At 46.9% G+C, this 22,687-nt stretch overlaps 1 protein-coding gene across 1 annotated transcript in view; it reads right to left on the bottom strand.

Annotated features, from left to right (window-relative positions):
• ATP7A (ATPase copper transporting alpha) overlaps positions 1–22,687 on the bottom strand; it is a 63,231-nt gene that overhangs the window by 18,658 nt on the left and 21,886 nt on the right. Inside the window, exons 6-14 of the mRNA XM_060249224.1 lie at positions 16,466–16,629; positions 14,759–14,920; positions 14,315–14,391; positions 13,761–13,986; positions 10,473–10,706; positions 5,851–5,942; positions 5,361–5,488; positions 4,283–4,437; positions 3,547–3,681 (exon numbers count right to left, since the gene is read on the bottom strand). Of these exons, the coding sequence (XP_060105207.1) occupies positions 3,547–3,681; positions 4,283–4,437; positions 5,361–5,488; positions 5,851–5,942; positions 10,473–10,706; positions 13,761–13,986; positions 14,315–14,391; positions 14,759–14,920; positions 16,466–16,629 (1,373 nt within the window). The remainder of the gene's footprint in view (positions 1–3,546; positions 3,682–4,282; positions 4,438–5,360; positions 5,489–5,850; positions 5,943–10,472; positions 10,707–13,760; positions 13,987–14,314; positions 14,392–14,758; positions 14,921–16,465; positions 16,630–22,687) is intronic.

Genomic DNA, 22,687 nt, shown 5'->3' on the forward strand with positions numbered 1-22,687 from the left:
CTATCTCCTCTGGGTTGCCTTCAAACTTTGCTTCCAACTCTCTATGCCCACGGGACCTTGTGGTGATGCTACTGGCCCCATGGTCACATTGGTGCTATAGGCTGTTGGGTTGGCATTATTGCTGGTTATGCTGGCAAGTTCCTGTCTTGCCTGGGTGGAGCCTGTTGCCCATTGGGCTGCCCCTGGTCAGCAGGTGGCTATGGAAGCAGTTGCAGGAGTCGACCCCCTCCAGCTGCACCATCTTTTGGACGTGCTCTATGAAGTCTGGCATCTTTTGGTGCCATCCGGTGCATATTTTGTCCAGCTCCTAACAGATGGACTAGCCCAGGTCGACCACCATCTGCTTTAGCTCAGCCATTAGGTCCTCTCCAGGGCCCCTAATTTCATTTGACTCTTCCCCCATCACACCAGGGTGTGTTGCCGAATCCAACTGCCATATGATGGAGGGGGGTTCTGGCCTACCCCTGCCTCCAAATAATCCATCACATTGTAGAAGGCCATCGCCAATGCCATCGTCTTCTGCCCCAGCTCTATCACTTCAATCCACAATTTAGGAACGACTCCTTGAGGGTCATCTCTATCCATGAGACAGAATGTTCTGAAAACTGGTGGTTTGTGCTGCTTGGTGTCCTTCCTCTTCTCCAGAGAGTAACACCTACTGGGAGTCCTGCTTCTGTTAAGAGTTGCAGTACATTTTCAGATCCTTCTGCATGTTGCTCCCTGGTGCCCAGGTTGGAGTCTCTGCTGCTGCTCATCTCATTGGTTCCTGTCTCCCTGATGCTAGACATGGCTCGAGGCCAGTTGACTGACACAATCGACAGTGGGGAGGTCATTGAGATGCTTGGCAAAATGTAAGGTTTTGCCAGTTACTGATCTAACAAGTCCATATGCATACAAATATGGTTAAGATTTATTAGAAGTCAGATACAGAGCATGACCTTTTGCTTAGAAAACCATTGCCGAGAATGGCTCATTAAATGCATTGGATACTATTATAGATTTTAAAAAGCATCTCTACCCCCACTGTCCATTACAGTTCCCATGAGGTGGTACCAGATGACATACCACATCTTCCCAGGTTACACTTTCCAGCCACACTAGCCTGTTACTATAGTGATCAGATATGCAACTCCCTAGCGATAGCTAGCATATACAAAATAAAGTTTCTCTTCTCTTTTCTCCCTCCTGCAGCTCCTTGATTAAAGCATGGTTACATATAAGCATTTCAGAAGTACGGACTAACATACAGTGGAAATAAAAATTACACTTATGAAAGAGAGTACAGATAATATAAAGTAGACCAGTATGGTTTTCCCTGTTGTGTTTTTGACTGAACTGTGGTGTTCTAGAAGCTGCATAAAACATTTCATTCTAACTGTGGCAAAGAGAGAATAATTAGGATATTGCTACCCACCCTGAGTGGTCAACATAGGGTACAGCATAGGAATAAGGATATGAGGTGTCAAGGTTGACTATTTAAACATTTGACAATCTTGAATGCACACTTCTTGGCAAAAATACACCCATTCGTTCATGTGTGTAGCAATAATGTTGTTCCCCGTTAAGATTAGGACTTCGTAGTTCCCAAGTCATATTCCCGTAAACATAAAAACTGTATATAAGGCTAATCTTACTGCAATTGTCAGGTTCATGAAGAGCCATTTGTCATTCACTAGGACATGGGTCTTCTCAGTGGCTGCCCCTTCCCTCTGGAACCAGCTCCTCAAGAAGGTTTGCGCCCTGCACAATCCATTAAGGTTCTATAGGCCATGCATGAACACAAACTGCTTTATACTGAATCAGATCCTTGGTCCATCAAAGTCAGTACTGAGTACTCAGACTGGCAACAGTCTTCCAAGGTCTCGAGTGAAAGTGGTTCACATCACCCCCTTTAGAGCTGGAGATGCAGGGACTGAACCTGAGACCTTCTGCAAGTCAAGCAGAGGCCCTACCACTGGGTCATGGCTCCTCCTATGTCCGCCTTGTCGTGTGCAACATGTAAAGATTTGCCCAGGTTCAATCACGAGACTTCTTGAGTGGGATCAAAAGAAGTTTTAATGATGATACTTAAAGCAAACATTACATGGCAAGTGACCACTAGTCCAGGTCTTGCCAGACTGAAGTACAATTGAAAGTTATCAACTATTATAGAGAAGGGGGCAATGGCTATTCACTTCCCCACGCTTGCCAAAAGTCTTTTGAAAGTCTTTTTTTAGAATAAGATACAGTTCTTTCCCAAGCATCAAAAGTCAAGGCCAAGTCTGTTCTTCAGTTGGCACCTATCAGCGTTGCCCAGGGAGAAGAGAACAGAGGTGTCTCCCCACGGCCACTTTTCGCCTGTGATTCTGCATCCCACACTGCACCAACTGCTAAACATTCCAAGAGACTTTGCGAGTGTTAGTAATTGGAAACAAGTTTACACAATTAGGTTAGTATCATATGGAACTTAGAATAGGTTACACTTAATATGAGCCTGTTAATAAACAAAGATACCAGGGTAATGATATCAGTCATACAAATGTCAATCAGAAAACAGCAACCATGAAAAGAAACCTTGCCAGGGACTTGTTCCCGACACAACGTTTGATTAGCCAAGAGAACCAGTGAGCCGGCTGACTGTCCAAATTTGTTCCAGAACTACGGTTGAATTTAATTAGAATCTGGTTTTATTACATTCAGTTGTATTTATAGGCTTTACTGTCTATGTAAGCTATAATGTTATGTTTCTGTATGCTGTGAACCACCCTGAATCATCTGTTGAGGAGAGGAAGCCAGTTATAAATGGAATAATATAGAATAATCTATACATTATGCAATTTATACATTCAGAGAAAATAACTTAGCCAAAAGCAGAAAGGAAGTTCAACCACTAAGAAAACCACTGCCGGTACAGATGCCTTCTTTGCGTTTTTAAATGCAAAGTTTTGTTTCCTGGCCCTGCTGGGGAAAGGGGGCTGCCTTCAGCAGATGTCCTGGATGCTTAAAGCTGACTGACCTGACCTCTACCAGAAAGCAAACCTGAGCAACCAATCTCCACCCCCTGGAGCCCAGCCTGATCACAGCTCATGCCCCGGCAGGACCGAGGCAGCCCGGTGGGCCACAGCTGCTCAGGAGCACTCTGGCAGAGCCTGAGGAAGAGAAGATGGCATGAGCTGCCAGGGAAGGCTGGATGCATCCCTGCCCTGCCCACCATCCGGCGCACCTGAAGACACAGGGTATAGTGGCAGGGGGAGGAGCTTGCCCTCTGGGGGATGCCAGTCATCCGAGTAATCGGGATAAGAAAGCTTTTGCAGTATCTCTTTCAAGAAAACCACATCACTGGCTGGTAGCGCAGGGAAGACTGTCTCTTTCTTAAAAGCACACCAATGGAAAAGAGGAGCGATTCTTATTCCTGCTTCTGAATGTTATCTCACATGCAGAAGAGTACCGAAGCATCTAGAGACTGTGTACTTGATACCAAAAATATTCAAGCAAAGCAAAACAAAACCTTATCACAAAAATTCATCGTCTCCACACACACACCAGAATGTTAACTAAAACACTTACAGGAAAATAGGTTTCCACAATTTCAAAATCGACAAACCCAATCACAATCCAGGCAAAAAGTGTAACCACGGACACGCCGACAATGAAAGGAACAAAGTAGCCGCTAAGTTTGTCTGCAAACTGCTGAATTGGGGCCTAGAAAAAAGGAGAAAAAGAAGAAGATTTGGTTTCATAACCTGCCCTTCACTACCTAAAGGAATCTCAGAGTGGCTTACAATCACCTTCCCTTCCTCTCCCCACAACAGAAGCCCTGCGTGGCAGATGGGGCTGAGAAAGAACTGTGACTGGCCCAAGGTCACACAGCTGGCTGCATATGGAGGAGTAAGGATTCAAACCCAATCCTCCAGATTAGGGTCTGCAGCTCTTTATCCATTACACCACAGCTGGCTCTCAAGATGCAATCCATTCCTGCAAGTCCAATTCATGCTATGAGGAGTTCTGCAGGTCTCTTTCTGCGGAACATTTGGTTTTTATTTACATTTCATGTACGTTTTGCAGTCATAGGACTCAATGTACCTAATCTGAATTGATGTGCTGCCAGCATACCAAGCAGCTGAATCAGTGAACAGGTCTCCCATCTTAATGAACAACTTGGTATAGGAATTAAGTGTGCACTGATGCCAGTGGGAATTAAGTACAAGTTAAAATTTAAGCCACCTATTTGCTGTACCGAATCACGGCAAAAATGAGATGGAAACTTTACTTTCACATTCATTACGTCATTCATTGAAATTACCTTCGAGGTTTGTGCTTCTTCCACAAGTTTGACAATCTGGGAAAGAGTTGTATCAGCTCCAACATGAGTCGCAGAAATCAGCAGGGAACCATTCTGATTAATGGAACCTGCAATGACGGTACTGCCAGGCTTTTTAGTCACCGGCATTGCTTCGCCTGGAGAAAACAGAGGTCAGCAAAACGTGAGTCAAGAACCTGATTCCCTGGATCAGAGCAGTGGTCTGCCTAGTCTAGCCTCCTGCAGCACAAAGTAGCCTCCCGGTTCCTCTGGAGGGCCAGCAACAGGGCACAGAGGCAAAGCCTTCCCCGGATGTTTCCTCCTAGCACTGGGATTCAGAAGCTCATTGCCTCTGAACATGGAGGTTCCCTTTAGACACCATGGCTCAGTTGCCACTCAGAGAGCTAGCCTCCATGAATCTGTCTCGTCCTCTTTTCAAGCTGTCCGTGCCGGTGGCCATCACTACATCCTCTGGCAGTGAACTCCACATTTTAATCACTCTATGCGTAAAGGAATATTTTCTGTTGTGCTTCTTGAATCCGCTGCACTTAATGATAGAGCTCCCAGCTCTGGAACTCTTCTTGCAGAGGAGATGGCAGCAAGAAAGGCTCCTTTCCCATGATAAACTCTAGAGAACTCCAGGATTCTTAACTCTCTAGAGCTCAAGGGTTCAAAAGGTGGCTTGGTTAAGGCCTGCAGCACCTTCCATAGACTCCATCCAGGGATCTTTGGGTCTTTGTTAGATGGCCTCAAGTTCTAGTATTTTGGAAGAGAGAGCGAAACCATTTCTGCCCATTTTAGCCTATGAATAATTTAATAAATTACTAACTTTGGGGAGAGGTATTTGTGAGTTTCCTGCATTGTGCAGGGGGTTGGACTAGATGACCCTGGAGGTTCCTTTCAACTCTATGATTTTATGAACTATATGACTGGGGCATTTCTTAAAACGTGTGCATTTTCCTGTCTTTCCCAAGTCCTAAGCTTTAGCCATTAATTAGTACACAAACATTCATATTGCAATGAAAGCCCACAACCATCTTCCCTGTGCTCCTGGAAACAAATCTAAAGCAAGTCGGCTTGCCTGTGATAAGCGATTCATCCACCATAGAATGCCCTTCGATAACTCGGCCGTCTACTGGAAATTTGCCTCCCGGGACCACTTTGACAATGTCACCACGCTGAACCAGTTCTACATCAACTTGCTCTTCACTGAGAAAACAATGTAAAAATAGAATCTAGCGAATGATGTCAGCAAGGCACTTCAACATTGCTCATTTTTGCACACTGTGTTACTCTTTGATACCCCCTCTGCCGTGTGGCCTGGTTCATTCATTCTTATCACCCAGCTGAAAAAAAGCCCATGATTATGTAATCGATATCTGTGCCTCCCTTCTCTTTGTACCCCCCCCCCCCCTAATTTAGACTGCAAGCTGACCAGGCAGGACTTGTCTTCTGTGTTATCCCACCAAGAACCATGCGCTACATACAAAAGTAAATAAGCATATAACATCATGCTGCATTAGCCTTCTTTTCTTCCTTAATTTAAAATTTAAAAGGTCAAAGCATACTACCTTACAAGGCTGTTGTCTGGGCCTAAAGTAACAATAGTTGCTTCTGTTGCTTGTAGTGAAATTAATTTTGCAAGGGCTTCTGATGTTTTACCCTAAAAAACAACACAATACAGAGGCACGCTTTACATTCAAGCAATATTTCAGAGTCACAGCAAGATATGAAGCTACACAAAACAACTATTAACTGCAGCCTAGCCAGGAGAGACACTTCGTAGATTTTAATTAAAACACAGTACTATTTCTGCTTTGGATTTGGGGGTAAAGACATATGTATGCTCTCAGGTTTGGTGGTAGTATGCATTCCAAGGCGTTTATTTCCAGGGCAATAACTATACGTTCAAAGTGATTTCTTTCAAATACATTTTATTGTAATTTTACATAATATATAGAATACAGATATGAGATGAAGAACTGATGTAGTATAAGATCACATTGTACTTACTGCAGATAACCCAAAAACATTTATAAATAATCAATAATATGAGACAACTGAACCATAAATACAATCAAATTTAGAAATAATAAATGAAAATAAAATAGTGCTGAAAATCCCTGTATTTTTTACCTCTAATCACTTTGTTAGCCAAAATGTTACCACAAAGAAAGCTCATTAACTATATCTGGAATAACTTCTTGTGAAATGAGATATTCTAGAATAGGAAACCATATAGCATGGCAGGGGCGTAGCTAGGGCTTTGGGGGCCTGGGGCCCAAGATTTATGTGGGCCCCCCTATGTGTGTGCACGCCGCCAGAAACAGGATATGATGTCACTTCCGGTGATGTCACTTCCGCAAGATGGCCACCACAGATAAGAATTCACTTACCGAGTTGTAAACTCAGAAGGCATTTAAAGTTTAAATCCCTTCTGAGTTCACTTGACATGACTTGGCAAGTAAACTCAGCAAGTTTTCCAAATGTGTGCCCAAGTCCCAATATAATACTAATATTGGTATTTGGGAAAACTAATGTTTTTCATATCCTGAATTGGAAAAAAAACATTTTTTGCATGCCCCTTGAGTGAGGTGAGACACTTGATGCTTAAGAATAGGCAATAAGCACATTTGCAAGCTTCATACAAGCTTGTATGTGAGGCACATAGTCGTGGCATTGTTGCCTGGAGTTGCCTTTGCCATGGCAACCCAAAACAGCACTGGAGAGCTCCCAGGACTACCTTCATGAGACTCTGCTAGCATGTGATACTTTAAAAAAAAGGGTTAAGTTGTTTTGTGAATTCCACATCACTCTCTAGGACAGTGGTCCCCAACCTTCTTGGTACCGGGGACTGGCATCAGGGCTGACTCACCCACCACTGCCCCAGGGCTGGCAGAGTGGGAGCACAAAATTTGCCTCCACCCCCCCGTGCCGCAGTCTCGTCACCTGCCCCCCCCCCCCCCCCCCCGTGACGAGGCTTGGATTTCCCCCTCCCGCCACCATCTTCCCTCTCTCCCCAGCACTACAATGCAGCATGGTGCTCTGTCATTGTCTCCCTCCCTCCCTCCCATCACGCCGAGCCAAGCAGCGCCGAAACTGAACCTTACCAGCTTCGTTGTAGCCGCGTCGTCTAACACTTTGGAGTTCGCGCGAGAGAAGACCTCCTTCCCTCCTTCCTGGAACCGGAAGTGAGGGGGGAGAAGTCTTCTCTTGCGCGAACTTCAAAGTGTTAAATGGCATGGCCGCAGCGAAGCCTTTTGCAGCGCTAAAATGTTTCCGGGCAGGCACAGCGAGCGAGCGCGAGGAGAAAAGGTGGCGCGGGGAAGCTGCCTGCCTCACTTGACTTGCAGGGCTCTTGCAGGGAGGACGGCCGAGCACAAGGGGCCCTTCTACATCGCCCGGCAAACTTCGTGCCAACTTGCAGCCGGCGGCAGGTGAGCGGGGACCCCTCCTTGGCAATGCGGGGGCCCCCCAGAGCCCCCAGACCTGGGGCGACCCGCCCCCGCCGCCCCCCCTCCCTACACCACTGTAGCATGGAGGCTGGAAGTATAGAGAAGATGTTCTAGTTGGTTAATATTGTCAGAGATTCTGGCCATTATATAAGTGCACTGCAGCACTCCATCGTCATCGTTGTCGCCCTCCCTCCCTCAGATCATGCCGAGCAGCGCCGAAACTGGGCCTTAGCAGCTTCAATGCAGTCACGCCATCTAACGCTTTGAAGTTCACAAGAGAGAAGGCTTCTCCCACATGAACTTCAAAGTCTTCTCTCACATGACGCTTCTGCATCAAAACTGGCAAAGCCCAGTTTCAGCGTTGCTCGGCATGAACTGAGGGAGGGAGGACGACGACGGAGCGCCACACTGCATTGCAGCACCAGGAAGAGAGGAGATGTGGTGGTGGGAGGATGGACCCGAGCCTCGTCATGCCGGGGGGGGGGGGGGGGACCGAGGTAAACTTCTTCAGCGGGTCGCCCGCTGCTGTGAAGGCGCTGCGAGGGGGCAGGGGGTAAGGCTGCGCGGCATGGGAGGCGGCAAGGTTGCGCAGAGCCGCAGGGGGCCATATTCGGTGCCCCCACCCTGCTGGCCCTGGGGCCGCGGTGGGCAGATTGGCCCTGGTGCCGGTCTCCGGTACCAAGAAGGTTGGGGACCACTGTTCTAGGAGTTCCCTTTTTGTTCTGGAACTGGAATGGAAAAGGAAATACAATCAGGGAAACAAGCAAATGTGGGAGACCAGGTCTCCTGAAAGAGGATCTCATAGGATTTTAACTGCTGGAGAAGCTTCAGGAGTTCCTCCCCTCCCTCACCCATCCTGCAATATTCAAAAACATGATTTTGATAGTTTCCCCAGAGCTCCTTGGAGATATGAAGCTGCCTTCCACTGAATCAGACCCCTGGTCCATCAAAATCACTACTAGAGTCTACTGAGACTAGCAGCAGCTCTCCAGGGTCTCAGAGAGAGAAAGGACTTTCACACCACCTGATCCTTTTAACCGGAGATGTCAGGGATTGAACCCAGAACCTTTATTTTATTTATTTATTTATTTATTTATATCAATTTATATTTCACCCTTTCCTAGGAAAGGGCTCAGGGTGGATAACAGCATAACAAAATAACAATTTAAAACATAAAATTAAACCAGAACAGTATAAACAGTACAATGAACTATAAACTAGTTATAAATAAGTTATAGATGGCGGCTCAGTTGGGCACATTTTCCAACATACTGAAGGTCTAAACCAGTAATTGAAAATAAAAGATGGTTTCGCAGCAGAGATGATATCACGGCAAATAAGGCCAGCTGATGGGACAGGACGCCCGCTGCCTCAACCAAAGGCCTGGCGGAATAGCTCCATTTTACAGGCGTTACAGAAAGGTAGTAATTCAATGCTAAGCAGATGCTCCACCACTGAACCATGGCCCTTTCCTTCTTAAATGTCAGTTCCATTAACCTTGGCTTCTCAGACACAAACCTCTCAATACCTGGCATGAGGCAGCAGGCTATTCTTTTTTAAACAATAAATTAGTATTTTTTTGTGTGTGTATGTGTGTGTGTGCAGGGACTTGCATGCCTGGAAATCCTGGTGACTTCTGGTGACCTCTACTGGGGCTTGGGCATTTGAAGAAGATGATATTGGATTTATATCCCACCCTTCTCTCTGAATCGGAGACTCAGAGTGGCTTACAATCTCCTTTATCTTCTCCCCCACAACAGGCACCCTGTAAGGTGGGAGGGGCTGAGAGGGCTCTCACAGCAGCTGCCCTTTCAAGGACAACCTCTGCAAGAGCTGTGGCTGACCCAAGGCCATTCCAGCAGGTGCAAGTGGAGGAGTGGGGAATCAAACCCGGTTCTCTCAGCTAAGAGTCCACGCACTACACCAAACTGGCTCTCAGTTTAAGAGCGTCCTGGCCTCGCTACTCCCTTGGGGGCAGTGTTATTCCAAGGAGGCCTCCCTTTCGAGTACTTGCCGGGATCGGCCCAGCTCAGCTTCCAAGAGCTGATGAGATCGGGCTTGCCTGGGCTTTCCGGGGCAGGGCTAACCCGGCAGACTATTCCGAGGCTCCACACATCCCTGGTCAAAGTCCAGGCATCTCAATGCCTGCCAGTGTAAACCTACATTTTTATGGGACTCAGGATTTAGCCTACTTTGGAAACAACCTGGCAAAGATCATGCCCCGGAGCTGAATCAGGGGACGAAGGATATCAGAGTGTGGTGGACTGATTTCCGACCCCAGAGAGCCAGTTTGGTGTAGTGGTTAAGTGTGCGGACTCTTATCTGGGAGAACCGGGTTTGATTCCCCACTCCTCCACTTGCACCTGCTGGAATGGCCTTGGGTCTGCCATAGCTCTGGCAGAGGTTGTCCTTGAAAGGGCAGCTGCTGTGAGAGCCCTCTCCAGCCCCACCCACCTCACAGGGTGTCTGTTGTGGGGGAGGAAGGTAAAGGAGATTGTGAGCCGCTCTGAGACTCTTCGGAGTGGAGGGCGGGATATAAATCCAATATCTTCATCTTCTTCTTCTTCTACTGTTAATGAGAATTCATCTGCCATTTAATGTCCGAAGCTTAATCCACACACACTGCCCACTACAAGTGTCACAAAAGGGACGGAGCTGCTAGGAGGAAGTCCGGGTGCAAGGAGTCCAGAGAACTTTTCGCGCTCTGCATGAGGTCTGTGAGCTGCTTTCCTGCTTACCTTTGCCATGTGCTCCAGCCACCTCCCCAGCGCAATGAACACGAAGAGCATTGGTGGTGTGTCAAAGAAGGTCACTGGATTGACCTTTGCCTTCTCGGCCATAGCAACCAGAATGACCACCAGGGAGTACACAAAGGCAATGGTGGTTGCCAAAACTATCAGGACATCCATATTGGCAGCCCGATGCTTCACAGCTCTGTATGCTTGGATGTAGAAATGCCAGCCTCCGAATAACTGCAAGGAGCACCAACAGCAACCATCACATTCCAGTGCTGAATACAGAACCTCAGGCACAAACACTAGCCAAAATTATCATGCAAATGGCTATTTAACAGGAGAATTTGTGAACAGCCTTTTTCCTATTGGCTTCTGCCACCAGAGGCCAGCGGGGGATGGAGGGCTCACATCTTACTCCACCGGTGGCACAGCGACGAGAGAATCCCAACCAGCCCAGCCTCAAGAAAGCAGAAACACAGGAAGGACCAAAGCAAAAAAGTTTTCAAAGGAGAAACAACCCAACCCAATTAACTGTCCAACAGCATGCAGTTACTGCAGCCTCAACCCACTGAAATCAATGGGCTTCAGAGCACAGAATCTCTCCAAAGAATGGTAAGCACAGGCCCCATGCCTGCCCCTTCCTTCCCTATAATGAGGGAAAGCAAGCTCCCTGCGCTCTCCTCCAGCAGGAAGACCGGCCCCTCCAGGATCTCTCCAACTGCCTCTGGGCCAGTCATCCTGCTGAAAGAGAGGGAAGCTGCTCTGCATTCAGAAGAAGCCGCTGCTCACTTCTGTGAGTTTATTCTGACTGCTGTAACTTCTGGGCATATTTTTCAATGGTAACCATGCAGGGCATATACATTTTATAAAAGAACTAGGAATAAGACCAGTTGTGAAGAAAAATTCTACGGGCTCTAGAAAGAGGCTCTGGGGTGAGCACCCCCTCTTGCCGTCTTCCCACCCACCCAACTGAAGGCATTAGCTCCGCCCATCTCAAGGGGTGCTGATCTCTGCCATCTGGAGAGCAGCTGCAATTCTGAATATCTCCAGCTGCCACCTGGAGGTTGGCAACAGTGATTCCCTAGGGGGAAATGGCATTGTACCTTCCTCAAGCCCCACCCTCTCCAGGCCCCACCCAGGACTTTCCGAACTGGGAGTTGGAAACCCTATCTCCTTCCCTTTCTCTGCCCCTCTGACTTCAGGTTTCTATCATCTCCCCCGCCCAGCAAAGGACAGTTCTTCTTCACAGTGAGATGGGGGACCAAGGCAGCTTACAGCATTCTCCTCGCCCCACTTTGATCTGCACAACAACCCTGCGAGGTAGATTAGGCCAGAAGTGTGCGGCTGGTCCGAAATCACCCAGCCAGCACTGGACCTGCTGGGCTTGCAACCATGCCCCACCCCCCCTCTAGGCTGCCGCTTGGAGTGTGATTCTGTGCTTCACATCAGCCCTATTATGCTGGCATTGCCAAAGCGGCACTGTGTTCTGCTGAGGGGATGTACTAAAAGGAATGATAGGATAGCCCACTGGGAACAACGGAGCAGCCTGAAAGCCCACTGAAGGTAATGGGAGTTGGAAGTGCCAACTGACTTGCATGGGCTCAATTTAAATACATCACATCACAAAACAGTTGCAATGAAAATACAAAGTCAACTGTAAATAAATGTTTCTGGGTCCAGAAAAACTGGTCTGCGGCTGGAATAACAGGTCCCAGAGTGGAAAGATGACCCCAGAAACAGAATTAGTGCTCTGGGACTGGAACAACAGCCCATCGGAGTAGCAGAAGTGAAATGACAGCCTCTAGGAGTAGCAGAAGTGCTGGGTTTGCACTGCCAGAGTGGCCCTGGATCTGTGGGCAAATTGCACTGGTTCTGCGGGTTTGCAAAAATGGCCCCCTCTAGAAAGAGGCTCTGGGAAAGTGCCCCCCATTGTTGCTGTCTTCTCATCCACCCACCCAAGTGAAGGCATTCACTTCCCTCCCCACCCTTGGTGTCTTCCCACCCCCCATCCTAATACCACCCACCCAAACCACTTCTTCCTCTTAATTACCCTGCTCCCTTGGCAGGCCACTACCCCCCCCCCGCCACGACATTCACTCACCCCACCCTTGCCGTCTTCCCACCCAATGAAGGCATTCACTTCCCCCCACCTCGAGGGGTGCTGATCTCTGCCAACTGGAGAGCAGTTATAATTCTTAGTGATCTCCAGCCATTACCTGGAGATTGGCAACAGTGATTCCCCAGGGGAAATGACATTGTTCCTGTCTGAAATCCCACCCTTTCTCAAACCCCACCCCTTAAATATTCAGGAATTTCTTAAGGAGTTGGCAACCCTATCTCCTTCCCTTTCTCTGCCCCTCTGACTTCAGCTTGCCACTGCCTTTCCCCTCCCTGCAGCCTCTACATAGGCTGTCTTTCTCCGGGGGGGGGGGGGGCAAGGCAGTTTCCATCATTCTCCTCTCACAACCCCATGAGGCAGGTTAGGCTGAAAGTTTGCAACTGGGCCAACATGTTGTTGGCCTTAAGCACAGGATTTCTCTCTCTCTCTGTGTATTTGGTCTGTTGGCACAGGACACCATTCCACCCCTTTCCAAAGGAGTTCTCAGCCAATCAAAGGAAGCCTTTCTCTGGCTTGTCCCCCACCTTCTCCCTCCCTCAGCCATTCTAGGTTAGGGTTTCTTTCTGTGCTCTGTGAATCAGTCCAACAGGTGGCTCAGCCAATGGGAGAGCAGGGAGAGCCAATAACTGCCAGAACTAAGGTTGATTGCATTCCACTGAGAGAATCAGCTTTGCTTGCTAGCAACAGCCACTTGGCTGGGAGAGTGGAGCAGGCTGAACCATTGGCATGCAAGTACTCTTGATTGATAGTTTGACGGGCCAAAGATTGATGCAGTTGCAGTCCCACCCAGTCCCAACCAATGAGGGAACTGGGATTTCCCAACATGAAACCCGTTTTATGTCTACAGAAGATAAATCCAAGGCTGGAAACAAACATGCACTGCTCTTTTCAATGTTCTATGGAGAGGGAAAGAATATGGGCTGAGTACTCACTCTCCTATTCTAAGAAGGGGGATGATATAATGAAGGCAGGCATATAACTCAAGGGTTTTCTTTCAAACCCTATTGCTGGCATGCACAGGCAATACTGATCCAAAAGAGGATTTATAGATGGACTGAAGCCTGGCAAACAACGTTATAGCAATATCACTCAAAAGGAATTCTGATTTCTTAAACAGAACACAATCTGCACACAGGATATTTAAATACAGCCACTCAACACACCGTACTTGCCTGCACAGGGACACACAATAGGAAGGAAAGCAAATTCATCACTGACAATCCAGGACAGATCTGGCGCTCCAGGAACATCGATGAATGATAGGCTTCTATTTCCTCATGGGTAAGGTTCATTTGCTTGTGCATAGCTGACAAGTGACTGTCCATAACCATCATGTAAATCATGAGCCCCATGACAGGGATGCAGAAGATCAGACTGATGACAAAAGACCGCTTCCATCTTATGACATGAAAGAAAACGTGTGAAAAAGGCATCACACTGCGAGAAATTATGCAACGCTTGAGAAATAAGACTATGGCTTCTAATGTCAAGTTCCCGTGCCAAGGAGCCATTTAAGGTGCCTTGGGGCACAAATCAGATGGAACTAAAGGCCACACACAAACTCACTGCCAGAGAAGATCAAACAAAATTTCTTGCTGCCCCTACAAGGACATCAAGTCTTGAACACAACAGCTGCATCTACAAAACTATTTACTAGCGACATTTTAAAATAAACGTCATGTTTCATTCTTATGGGATCAAAACAAGGATTTAAAAAAATACTTACTGCCTTATTTCTTGTTTGTGATCTAAGTGACTGGCAGATCTATCCCTCTTTACTAGGGAAGCATGAAACCCTAAACTCTAGAAGAAGAACAATAAAATATTTTAGTACACCAGAGAGACTCAAAACCCCTCACCTTGAAACCTGAGGGGGCACATGGGCTGGGTGCAGGGGGAAAAAGAAACATCCTTCAGAAAAGAAATTCAAATATTTGGTTATTTGATAAAAGAGTTGCAGGTGTCCAAGTTAAAGACACTTTGCCTTTTACTTTTGCTGGAGCATCCGCGTATTGCCTGCTCACAGGGTCTGGCTGTCTTCGTAATGCACCTTCCCTGCCCACATGAGACCCAGCCAACTCTGCACTTCCTGCTCACACCACTGCCCAAAGGTGCATTTCTTCCTGCCCTCCCAGTTAATCTTGTCTTACACATGTTCAAGACAACTTACCTCTATGAGCTGTAAAATATCCCGAGGGCCAACAATCTCAGGATCATACTTAATGTGGGCTTTGTTGGTTGCAAGAGCCACTGAGATGTACAAAAACCCCCTTTTTTTCATAAGCGTGGACTCTATTTTATGTACGCACGAGGCACATGTCATTCCTCTCACCTGTGAACAACACACATTTTACTGTTGGCTGAACAGATGTCTTCATGAATAACTTTACGAGCATTAATAGTGAGGCTGAGAAAACAGAGACGGCCATTATCCAAAACCAAGATTGCTTGTGTTGACTTCATTGTTTTGACCATATAACTGTTTTGATTTATACGTTGCTTCAAGCACTGTGGTAGAAGAGTGGCTTTTATACAATACAGGAATATAAGCAGAGATATGTGTTAGGAATTTATACCCAGCTGGCCAACAGAGAGCACTGTTGATCTTCTGCTCAATATAAATCAGATTAAGGGAACAGGGAAAGGATACTTGCACAGTCCACCCTGCTAGAGCAGCTGGCACACCCGTCTTGTATGCTGTTCCTATGGACAAGTTGGAGCTTAGGGACAACCAGCGCAAAGTTCTGCCTCTGTTACCTCCCCAGTACCTCTGGTGCCGGTAATTCCCGCAATCTCTCAAGTGAGGAAGCAAGGCTCAGCTGTATGAGATGGCTTCCTCGTGTCTGACACAGAGACGTGGTCACCATTTAGAGCCCAAAATCAAGGACTTAAAACTGCTGTGAGGGCCTGATCTGCAGCACCACGAGAAGAGGTGCTCCCTGCCCCACCCCCTTTCCACGTGCCAAAACAGCCGCAGGGCAGCAGAAATTATACGTATGAATTGAACTTCCAATCCCACACTGTAGCAAAGAATTACCTGCTCTGGAAGCTGCAGATAAAACAATTTGGCAAGAAAAGGAGACACTGAAGAAAAAGCTGATGGATGGATGAATAAAGGGAGCTTTAACAACAGGCAAAAGCACTCCAAGTACATTTGGCATTCTTACAAAAAATATTTTAATGGTCTTGGAAGCAGAAGCCCCAAAAGATATCGTCTGGCCTTCTTTGTAATTCAGAAGTGCTCTTAAAACAATGTTGCCTGACAAACCAAGTGAGGCCATTTCTCCAATTTCAACAAATGGATTGTGGTCACACTTGAGAGTCACCTCCACAGAAGCCCATGGGATGGACCTGCTTCAGAACAAACGTCCACAAGAACAGGCTCTGCATCCATCCCCCCAGGCTTCCAAACTAACAAAAAAGGGATCTGAACAAAAACCTACTTGCCCAAATCTATCTGTCTTTAATACCTGCCTATGCACAAAAAATCAAGAGCCCCGTGGCACAGAGTGGTAAAGCTGCAGTACTGCAGTCCAAACTTTCTGCTCACAACTTGAGTTCGATTCTGGCAGAAGCTGGGTTCAGGGAGCCGGCTCAAGGTTGATTCCGCCTTCCATCTTTCCGAGGTCAGTAAAATGAGTACCCAGGTGCTGGGGGGAAAGTGTAGATGACTGGGGAAGGCAGTGGCAAACCACCCCGTAAAAAGTCTGCCATGAAAAAGTCGTGATGCAATGTCACCCCAGAGTCGGAGACGTCTGGTGCTTGCACAGGGGACTATCTTTACCTTTATGCACAAAAAAGCTTGCTAGAAACTTAAATTATTAACAGCTAAATGCAACTGGAGATGGATTTATTTTTGTTAAAATAATCTGCTTACTACAAGTTCCAGGATGCCATCTCCTTCGTCATAGTTCTCCAAAACTGTAGCTCCAAATCCCAGCTCTCGAATCAACTCTGCTACAGAAGATGGCTGGATGACGGAAGAATCATACCTCACTTCTGCCTTGCCAGCCATCAATGCAACAAGCACGGAGTGTATGCCTAGAAACAAACACATGACAGTGTCAAATTTATTGACGAATGTATGGAGCAAAGGGCAGAAATAACCAGATAAATAGGTTGAGATTTTATACTCTTTCACATCATGAACCCTTGGAACAGCTCCACTCTTTCTGACAGAGTCTTTTATCTGTGCCTACCTGCAGGTCTGTCAAAACTGCCAGTGCCTTATCTTGGGCTTTTCCCTATGGAACAGCTTCACAGAACAATACGTTTGGAAGGCATCTACCATCTTAATTCTTTATTAAGGTGTAAAACAGCACTTTAAGGAGAGCAAATTGAGGACAATTAGTAAGAGGGTGGGTTATTATGGATTTTTATGGTTCTCGTATACTGAAAACTGATTTGTTTTAAATTCTTTTTGTAAGCTGCAATGAGCACATTTAAGAAGAAAAGTGAAATGAAATCTTTCAAAATATTCAATTATTAATTTAGATTTCTAGGCCACCTTTTCTTGCACGCAGGGCTCAGGGTGGCTTATATTAAAATAAAACAGTCTAAAAATAACAGGCAATCAAAATCAGTTACATTAAATAACATTAAAATACAGTAAAATCCTAGTTAGTATTTATGGATATAGTCACAGTAAAGGGTTATTACATCCTTTAAATGCAAAGGCAACAACATAATAGTAAATCATTAATAAGCAAAGATAATAATACTAGCAGTACAAACACCAGTGCCACCTCAAGTCATAACTGTTTTCCTCTCCATTTTCTGGAAAATGAAGTTGTCAGCAAGACAAGAATTGATTGGACCTTTTGTTTTTAGCAAACCTGGACTTCCAACAGATGTCTGGGTAATTGAAATCTCTTATGGCCACTGGGTCCCTTCTCTTTGAGAACTTTGTAATCAGTTCTGGGAATGACTCATCCAAGTCCCCTGCCTGGCCTGGAGGTCTTTAGCAGACCCCCACCACAATAGTTATTTCTTCTTTTATTTTCACCCAGAGACTCTCAACTGAACTGTCACACACAGATTCACAAATTTCCTCCTTCACATATAATGCTACGCCTCTGCCCTTCCTTATTTGTCTTTCCTTTTAAATAACTTGTATCCCTCAATCCTACTATTCCAATAATACGTGATCATCTTCCTGGTCCAAACTAAGGCAGCCCTAGAAATACTAGAGCAGGGGTGGGAACCTTTTTTCTGTCGAGCGCCATATGGATATTTATAACATCATTTGCGGGCCATAAAAAATTATCAACTTAAAAAACTGCTCTGCCGAGGGAGAATGATTCAGGCCAGCAAAATTAATGCAAATAATTGTTTTTCTATTTGAAGTAATGTGGGGAGAGCCTAATTTGGCACACACACACAAACACACCTGGCCTGCCGCCCTAGGCAAATGCAGAGGTCCCGAGCTTTTTCGTAGAAAAAGCCCAACAGGAACTCAGTAGCATATTAGACCACATCCCCTAATATTAGCATATTAGGTCACACACTCATTAGCATATTAGGCCACGCCATCTGGGATAATCAAGTGCAAACAGAACTGCGACAGTAACTTTTCCAGGCCCTGCAGCAATTCTGGCCGAACAGCCAGCCAGGCCTCAGGGAGGCTGCCGCACAGTACATCTGGGCCCTGTGATCCCTGCCTGGCCCTGGGGAGGCTGCTGCACGGTGTGGATGGGCCCCACGATCCTCACTGGCCAGCCAGGCTCTAGGGAGGCTGCCACATGGCTCAGTTCGGGCCAGCAATCCCCGAGGGCCACACCAAGTGACCTCGAGGGCCGTATAAGGCCCTTGGGATGGAGGTTTGCCACCCCTGCATGAGAGGCTATGGCTGAAGCTTTAATCACCACAGCAATGGCTTCATGTGCTCTCTTTAAAGTGAATTCTGCTCTTTTATCTAGGGCAGGGGTGTTGAATTCATTTGTTACGAGGGACGGATCTTACATAAATGAGACCTGGCCAGGCCATGTCTGTACCTATTGAAGATTAGGTAGCAGAGATATAAACTTTATAAAGGACACAAGCAAACACATATTGGTCTTAAAGGTGCTTTCTCTGTATTTCTCTCATGGGATCCAGGGAACTGGGCAAAAGAAGCTCTTTCCTTCCTTCCCCAGGGGACAGGGGAGGGAGGACCCTCAGCCAATAGAAGGGAGAGAGGCTTGGCTCAGTAGCTGTGCTGTGCAATTGAGAGAGCCTGGAAAACCAAACTCTGCCTTCCCCCTTTCCTCCCCAAGGGAGGGGCCTCAGCCAATGGAGAAAACAGAGGTTTTGCTCTGTAGCTCCTGTGCGATTGAGCAAACCTTACAAAGCAAACTGTTATGCAGAAGGAAGCAAGAGATAGGGAAAAGGAAGCAGTTGCTCGGAGCCTGATAGGAGCCCTCCGGGAGCCTGTTTCAGCCCCTGAGCTGCATGTTTGACACCCCTGAGATAGTGTGACCCAGATGGAACCTTGGCCATCTTCTGATAGCAAGTTGCAAGAAGGGAATGCACCAGGAGGGCCTGCAAAAGCTGTTTTGCTAAGATTGGAAGTACATATGATTTTTTAAACAAAAACTGGAAACTGAGGATTTAATGTAGGATTTGCCCATTCTGCTTTGAGTTGTCTCTCAAAAGAATCCAGGAAAAGGAAAAACCTTCTCAGAAGCAAAGGATCCAGGGGAGAACTTACTACTGCTTCTGGGTTTCGTTTTAGCACCAGAACCTGAGGTTGGAGTTTCTTCTTTAACAGGAGACTCCTGCTTCAAATAAATGACTGGGTTACTCAGGGGCATTAATTTCTTCCCCTTCTTCACCCTTCTCCCTGCCCTCCAAATTGCTACCTGAAGATGGTTTGGCATCTCCAGCTCTTTTCCTGCTCACTGGGGCTTTCTGTGCAGCACTGGTCAGCCACTGGGCACCCTTCCCATGGGGTCCAATCTTTTGACTGCGAGGGAAGGGAGGAGAGGGGGGGTCAGAGGGTGCCCCACTAGGTCTTAAACCCTCTCTATAGCAATAATCGGAAGTCTCCCCTCTCATAGTCTTTCTAAGCATATCCATAATTTCTTCATTAAGAGTCATGTTCAGGTATGTTACCCATCTGGAGAGCAGGTCTTTGGTCCATAGGCGCTGAGGCCAAGCCCATCTCCACCAGACATTCGCTAATTTCTGCTTCCCACAGGGAGCCTGTATGCCACCTCCTGGTTCCACACAGTCTTTTTCAAAATGGCCACCGCCACACTGTATTGGGATCAGGCACCTGAATTTCCCTCTGTTGATGACTTTAAAGGCCAGCCTAACTAGGAGCCTTGCTTTGGGTGACAATTAGGGTTGGGAGGTACCTGGAGATTTCGGGAGTGCAGACTGAAGAGTGTGGGATAGGACTTCGATGCCACTCCAAAACGGCCATTTTTCTCCAGGGGAACCGCTCTCTGTCGCCTGCAGATCAGCTATAACAGCAGGGGATCTCCAGTCACCACCTGGAGGTTGGCAACCCTAATAGGCCTTCTTGGTTGTGGCACCAAACTGTGGAATACTCCCCCCCCCAGGAAGATTTGCCTGTCCCCCTCTACTGTTACCTTTCACTAGCAGGTGAAGACCCACCTGTTTCATTTGGCATTCCCTTCTTCCTGTTTTCGATTGTTATTTAGATAGAGGATGTTTTAAGTAAATACAATGGTGGCATAACATTGGAGCAGCATGCTCTGAGCATTTTCCCACTACAGAAAAGGCCCTGCCCCCTACTTTTACTAGCCTTCAACTGACATCCTTCTCCTCTGCTCCATTTTATCCTCCCCACCTTTAGAGGCAGGGTAGGCTGAGAGTGTGTGACTGGCCCAAGGTCATGCAAGCAAGCTTCCTTGGTAGAGTGGAGATTCATACCCAAAGTCTCCCAGATCTTGGACCAAAACTCTAATCGCCACAGTGGTTCTCCAAGCCACAATGACCTTCAGGCAGGAAAAAAACCCAGTGACCTGAGAATGGGTTAAAACTGAACTGACGTCCAGTGAAATTGCTTTCAGAACTAGCAAGAGCTGTTCTTGTGCAAAGACACTAGTCAGCAACCTTGCAAGAGACTATGCCTGGGTAGCCGTGTTAATCTTATTTAAGTAAATTGGGGCTAATTATTCTCCAACCTACTTTCAACATTCAAAACACAGAGACAACTATTATTAACTTAAAAATGGTGCAATATTTTGCTTTTGCTTCTGAGTTACTCAGCCTGTTGTGGAGACTCCTCTGCCAAGCACTCCAAGTTCTTCACCAGTCAACACACCTGAGTTTCATCAAAGGTTTTATTGGATGGGGAGACATGGCGGTCAAGCAAGTCCTTGCTACGACTGGTTTTCACGGGCAAAGCCCACCTACATATTCTTAGGGTCCGTCCGTTACAGAGTTCAAATGCAAAAGCACCAAAACTCACCAATCACATTCCCTCCCCCCATAATTCATTCCATTCCCCTCATTCTCAAAGCAAGCTGGAAACATCTCCATGAACTAGATAAGTCAGCCTCGGCCGATGCGCTGTGTCTAGTTGCAGGGCAGAGAGGTACATGATGAGTTATTCACACAATACTGCAGTGTGTAAGAACAAGAGATGAAAGTCACGCTGGACCCCTTTAGGTTACTACAGGTCAAAGCACTCTCAAAGCATAATTCATGGCAGGAGGCACGCCTGACGTCCTCAGCACAATAAGGATACCTGAACTGTGCAAGAATGCATCCCACACACACACTTTGCCTGTTGCCACCACACAATTCACTGCTCACTTGGAGAAAAGAGCAGCTGAGAGGTAAACAGCGCCTGCCTGTTCTGCTGCTGCAGATGACTCTCAGGCCTTCCCTACTCCTTTACGACCAGGACTGCCAGCCATCTTAATGCTGTGCAGAAGTCCCACCGCCTATCAGGTTCTGGATGGCTTGCCTTTTAGCAGAGAGAGAAAGAGAGACCGGCAGCTGCCGAAAAACAAAGCAAAGCACAGTGGAAGCTGCCTGCCACGCCCCTTTTCATTCTCCAGAGCAGCGCAACAAGAGAAATGCACCCCAATGCCAGCTGCCGGTGTATACCCATCTCTTTACTGGAAGGGCAGGATAGATACAGAAAGGAAGAGGCAAAGATGCGCTCATAGCACTGGCACTGGCGGCAGACAAGGAAAAGGCAGATAACTCCTACCTGAAGACATATGTGCAGGAGGACTAGTCTCACAGGCACATGTCAGCAGGACCTACAGCAGGCTCAGAATGCTGATGAACACCTTGAAACAGCATATTTGCAACAACACATCTGTAGAGTTCAGGGCCACTGGATGTGGCATGTGGCAGAGAAACCAGATAGCTGGTTTTGAAGCCTAAGTTCAAAATCCCCAGCCTCCACTTCACTGACTTCTTGTTGTTCTTCATCTAAATCAGGGATGGCCAATGGTAGATCTCCAGATGTTTTTGCCTACAACTCCCATCAGCCCCAGCCAGCATGGCCAATGGCTGGGGCTGATGGGAGTTGTAGGCGAAAACATCTGGAGAGCTACCGTTGGCCACCCCTGATCTAAATCAAGGGTGTCAAACATATGGCCCAGGGGTTCCTATCAGGCCCCCAGCAACTGGCTGTCATCTGCTTCCTTCTCCCTCTCTCTTACTTCCTTCTATGTAACAGCTTGCTTTGCAAGACTTGCTCAATTGCACAGGAGTTACAGAGCAAAACCTCTATTTTCTCCATTGGCTGAGGCTCCTCCCTTGGGGAGGAAGGGGGGAGGAGGAAGAGCTTGCTTTGCCAGGCAATCACAATTGCATAGCAGAGCTACTGAGCCAAGCCTCTCTTCTTTCTATTTGCTGAGGCTCTTCCCTCTCCTGGTCTCTTAGGGAAGGAAGGATAGAGCCAGCACTTCCTTTGCCCAGTTCTGTGGATCCCATGGGAGAAATACAAAGAAAGCACCTTTATGACCAATGGGCGCTAATGTTTTAAGCATGTTTTACATTTTTTAAAAAAAAATCTTTGTGTTTGTGTCCTTTACAGAATTTATATCTCTGCTATCTAATCTTAAATAAGTACACATATGGCCGGTGAGGTCTCATTTATGTCAGATCTTGCCCTCATAACAAATGAGTT

This window comes from Heteronotia binoei, chromosome 11, assembly GCF_032191835.1.
Source record: "Heteronotia binoei isolate CCM8104 ecotype False Entrance Well chromosome 11, APGP_CSIRO_Hbin_v1, whole genome shotgun sequence".
NCBI lineage: Eukaryota > Metazoa > Chordata > Lepidosauria > Squamata > Gekkonidae > Heteronotia > Heteronotia binoei.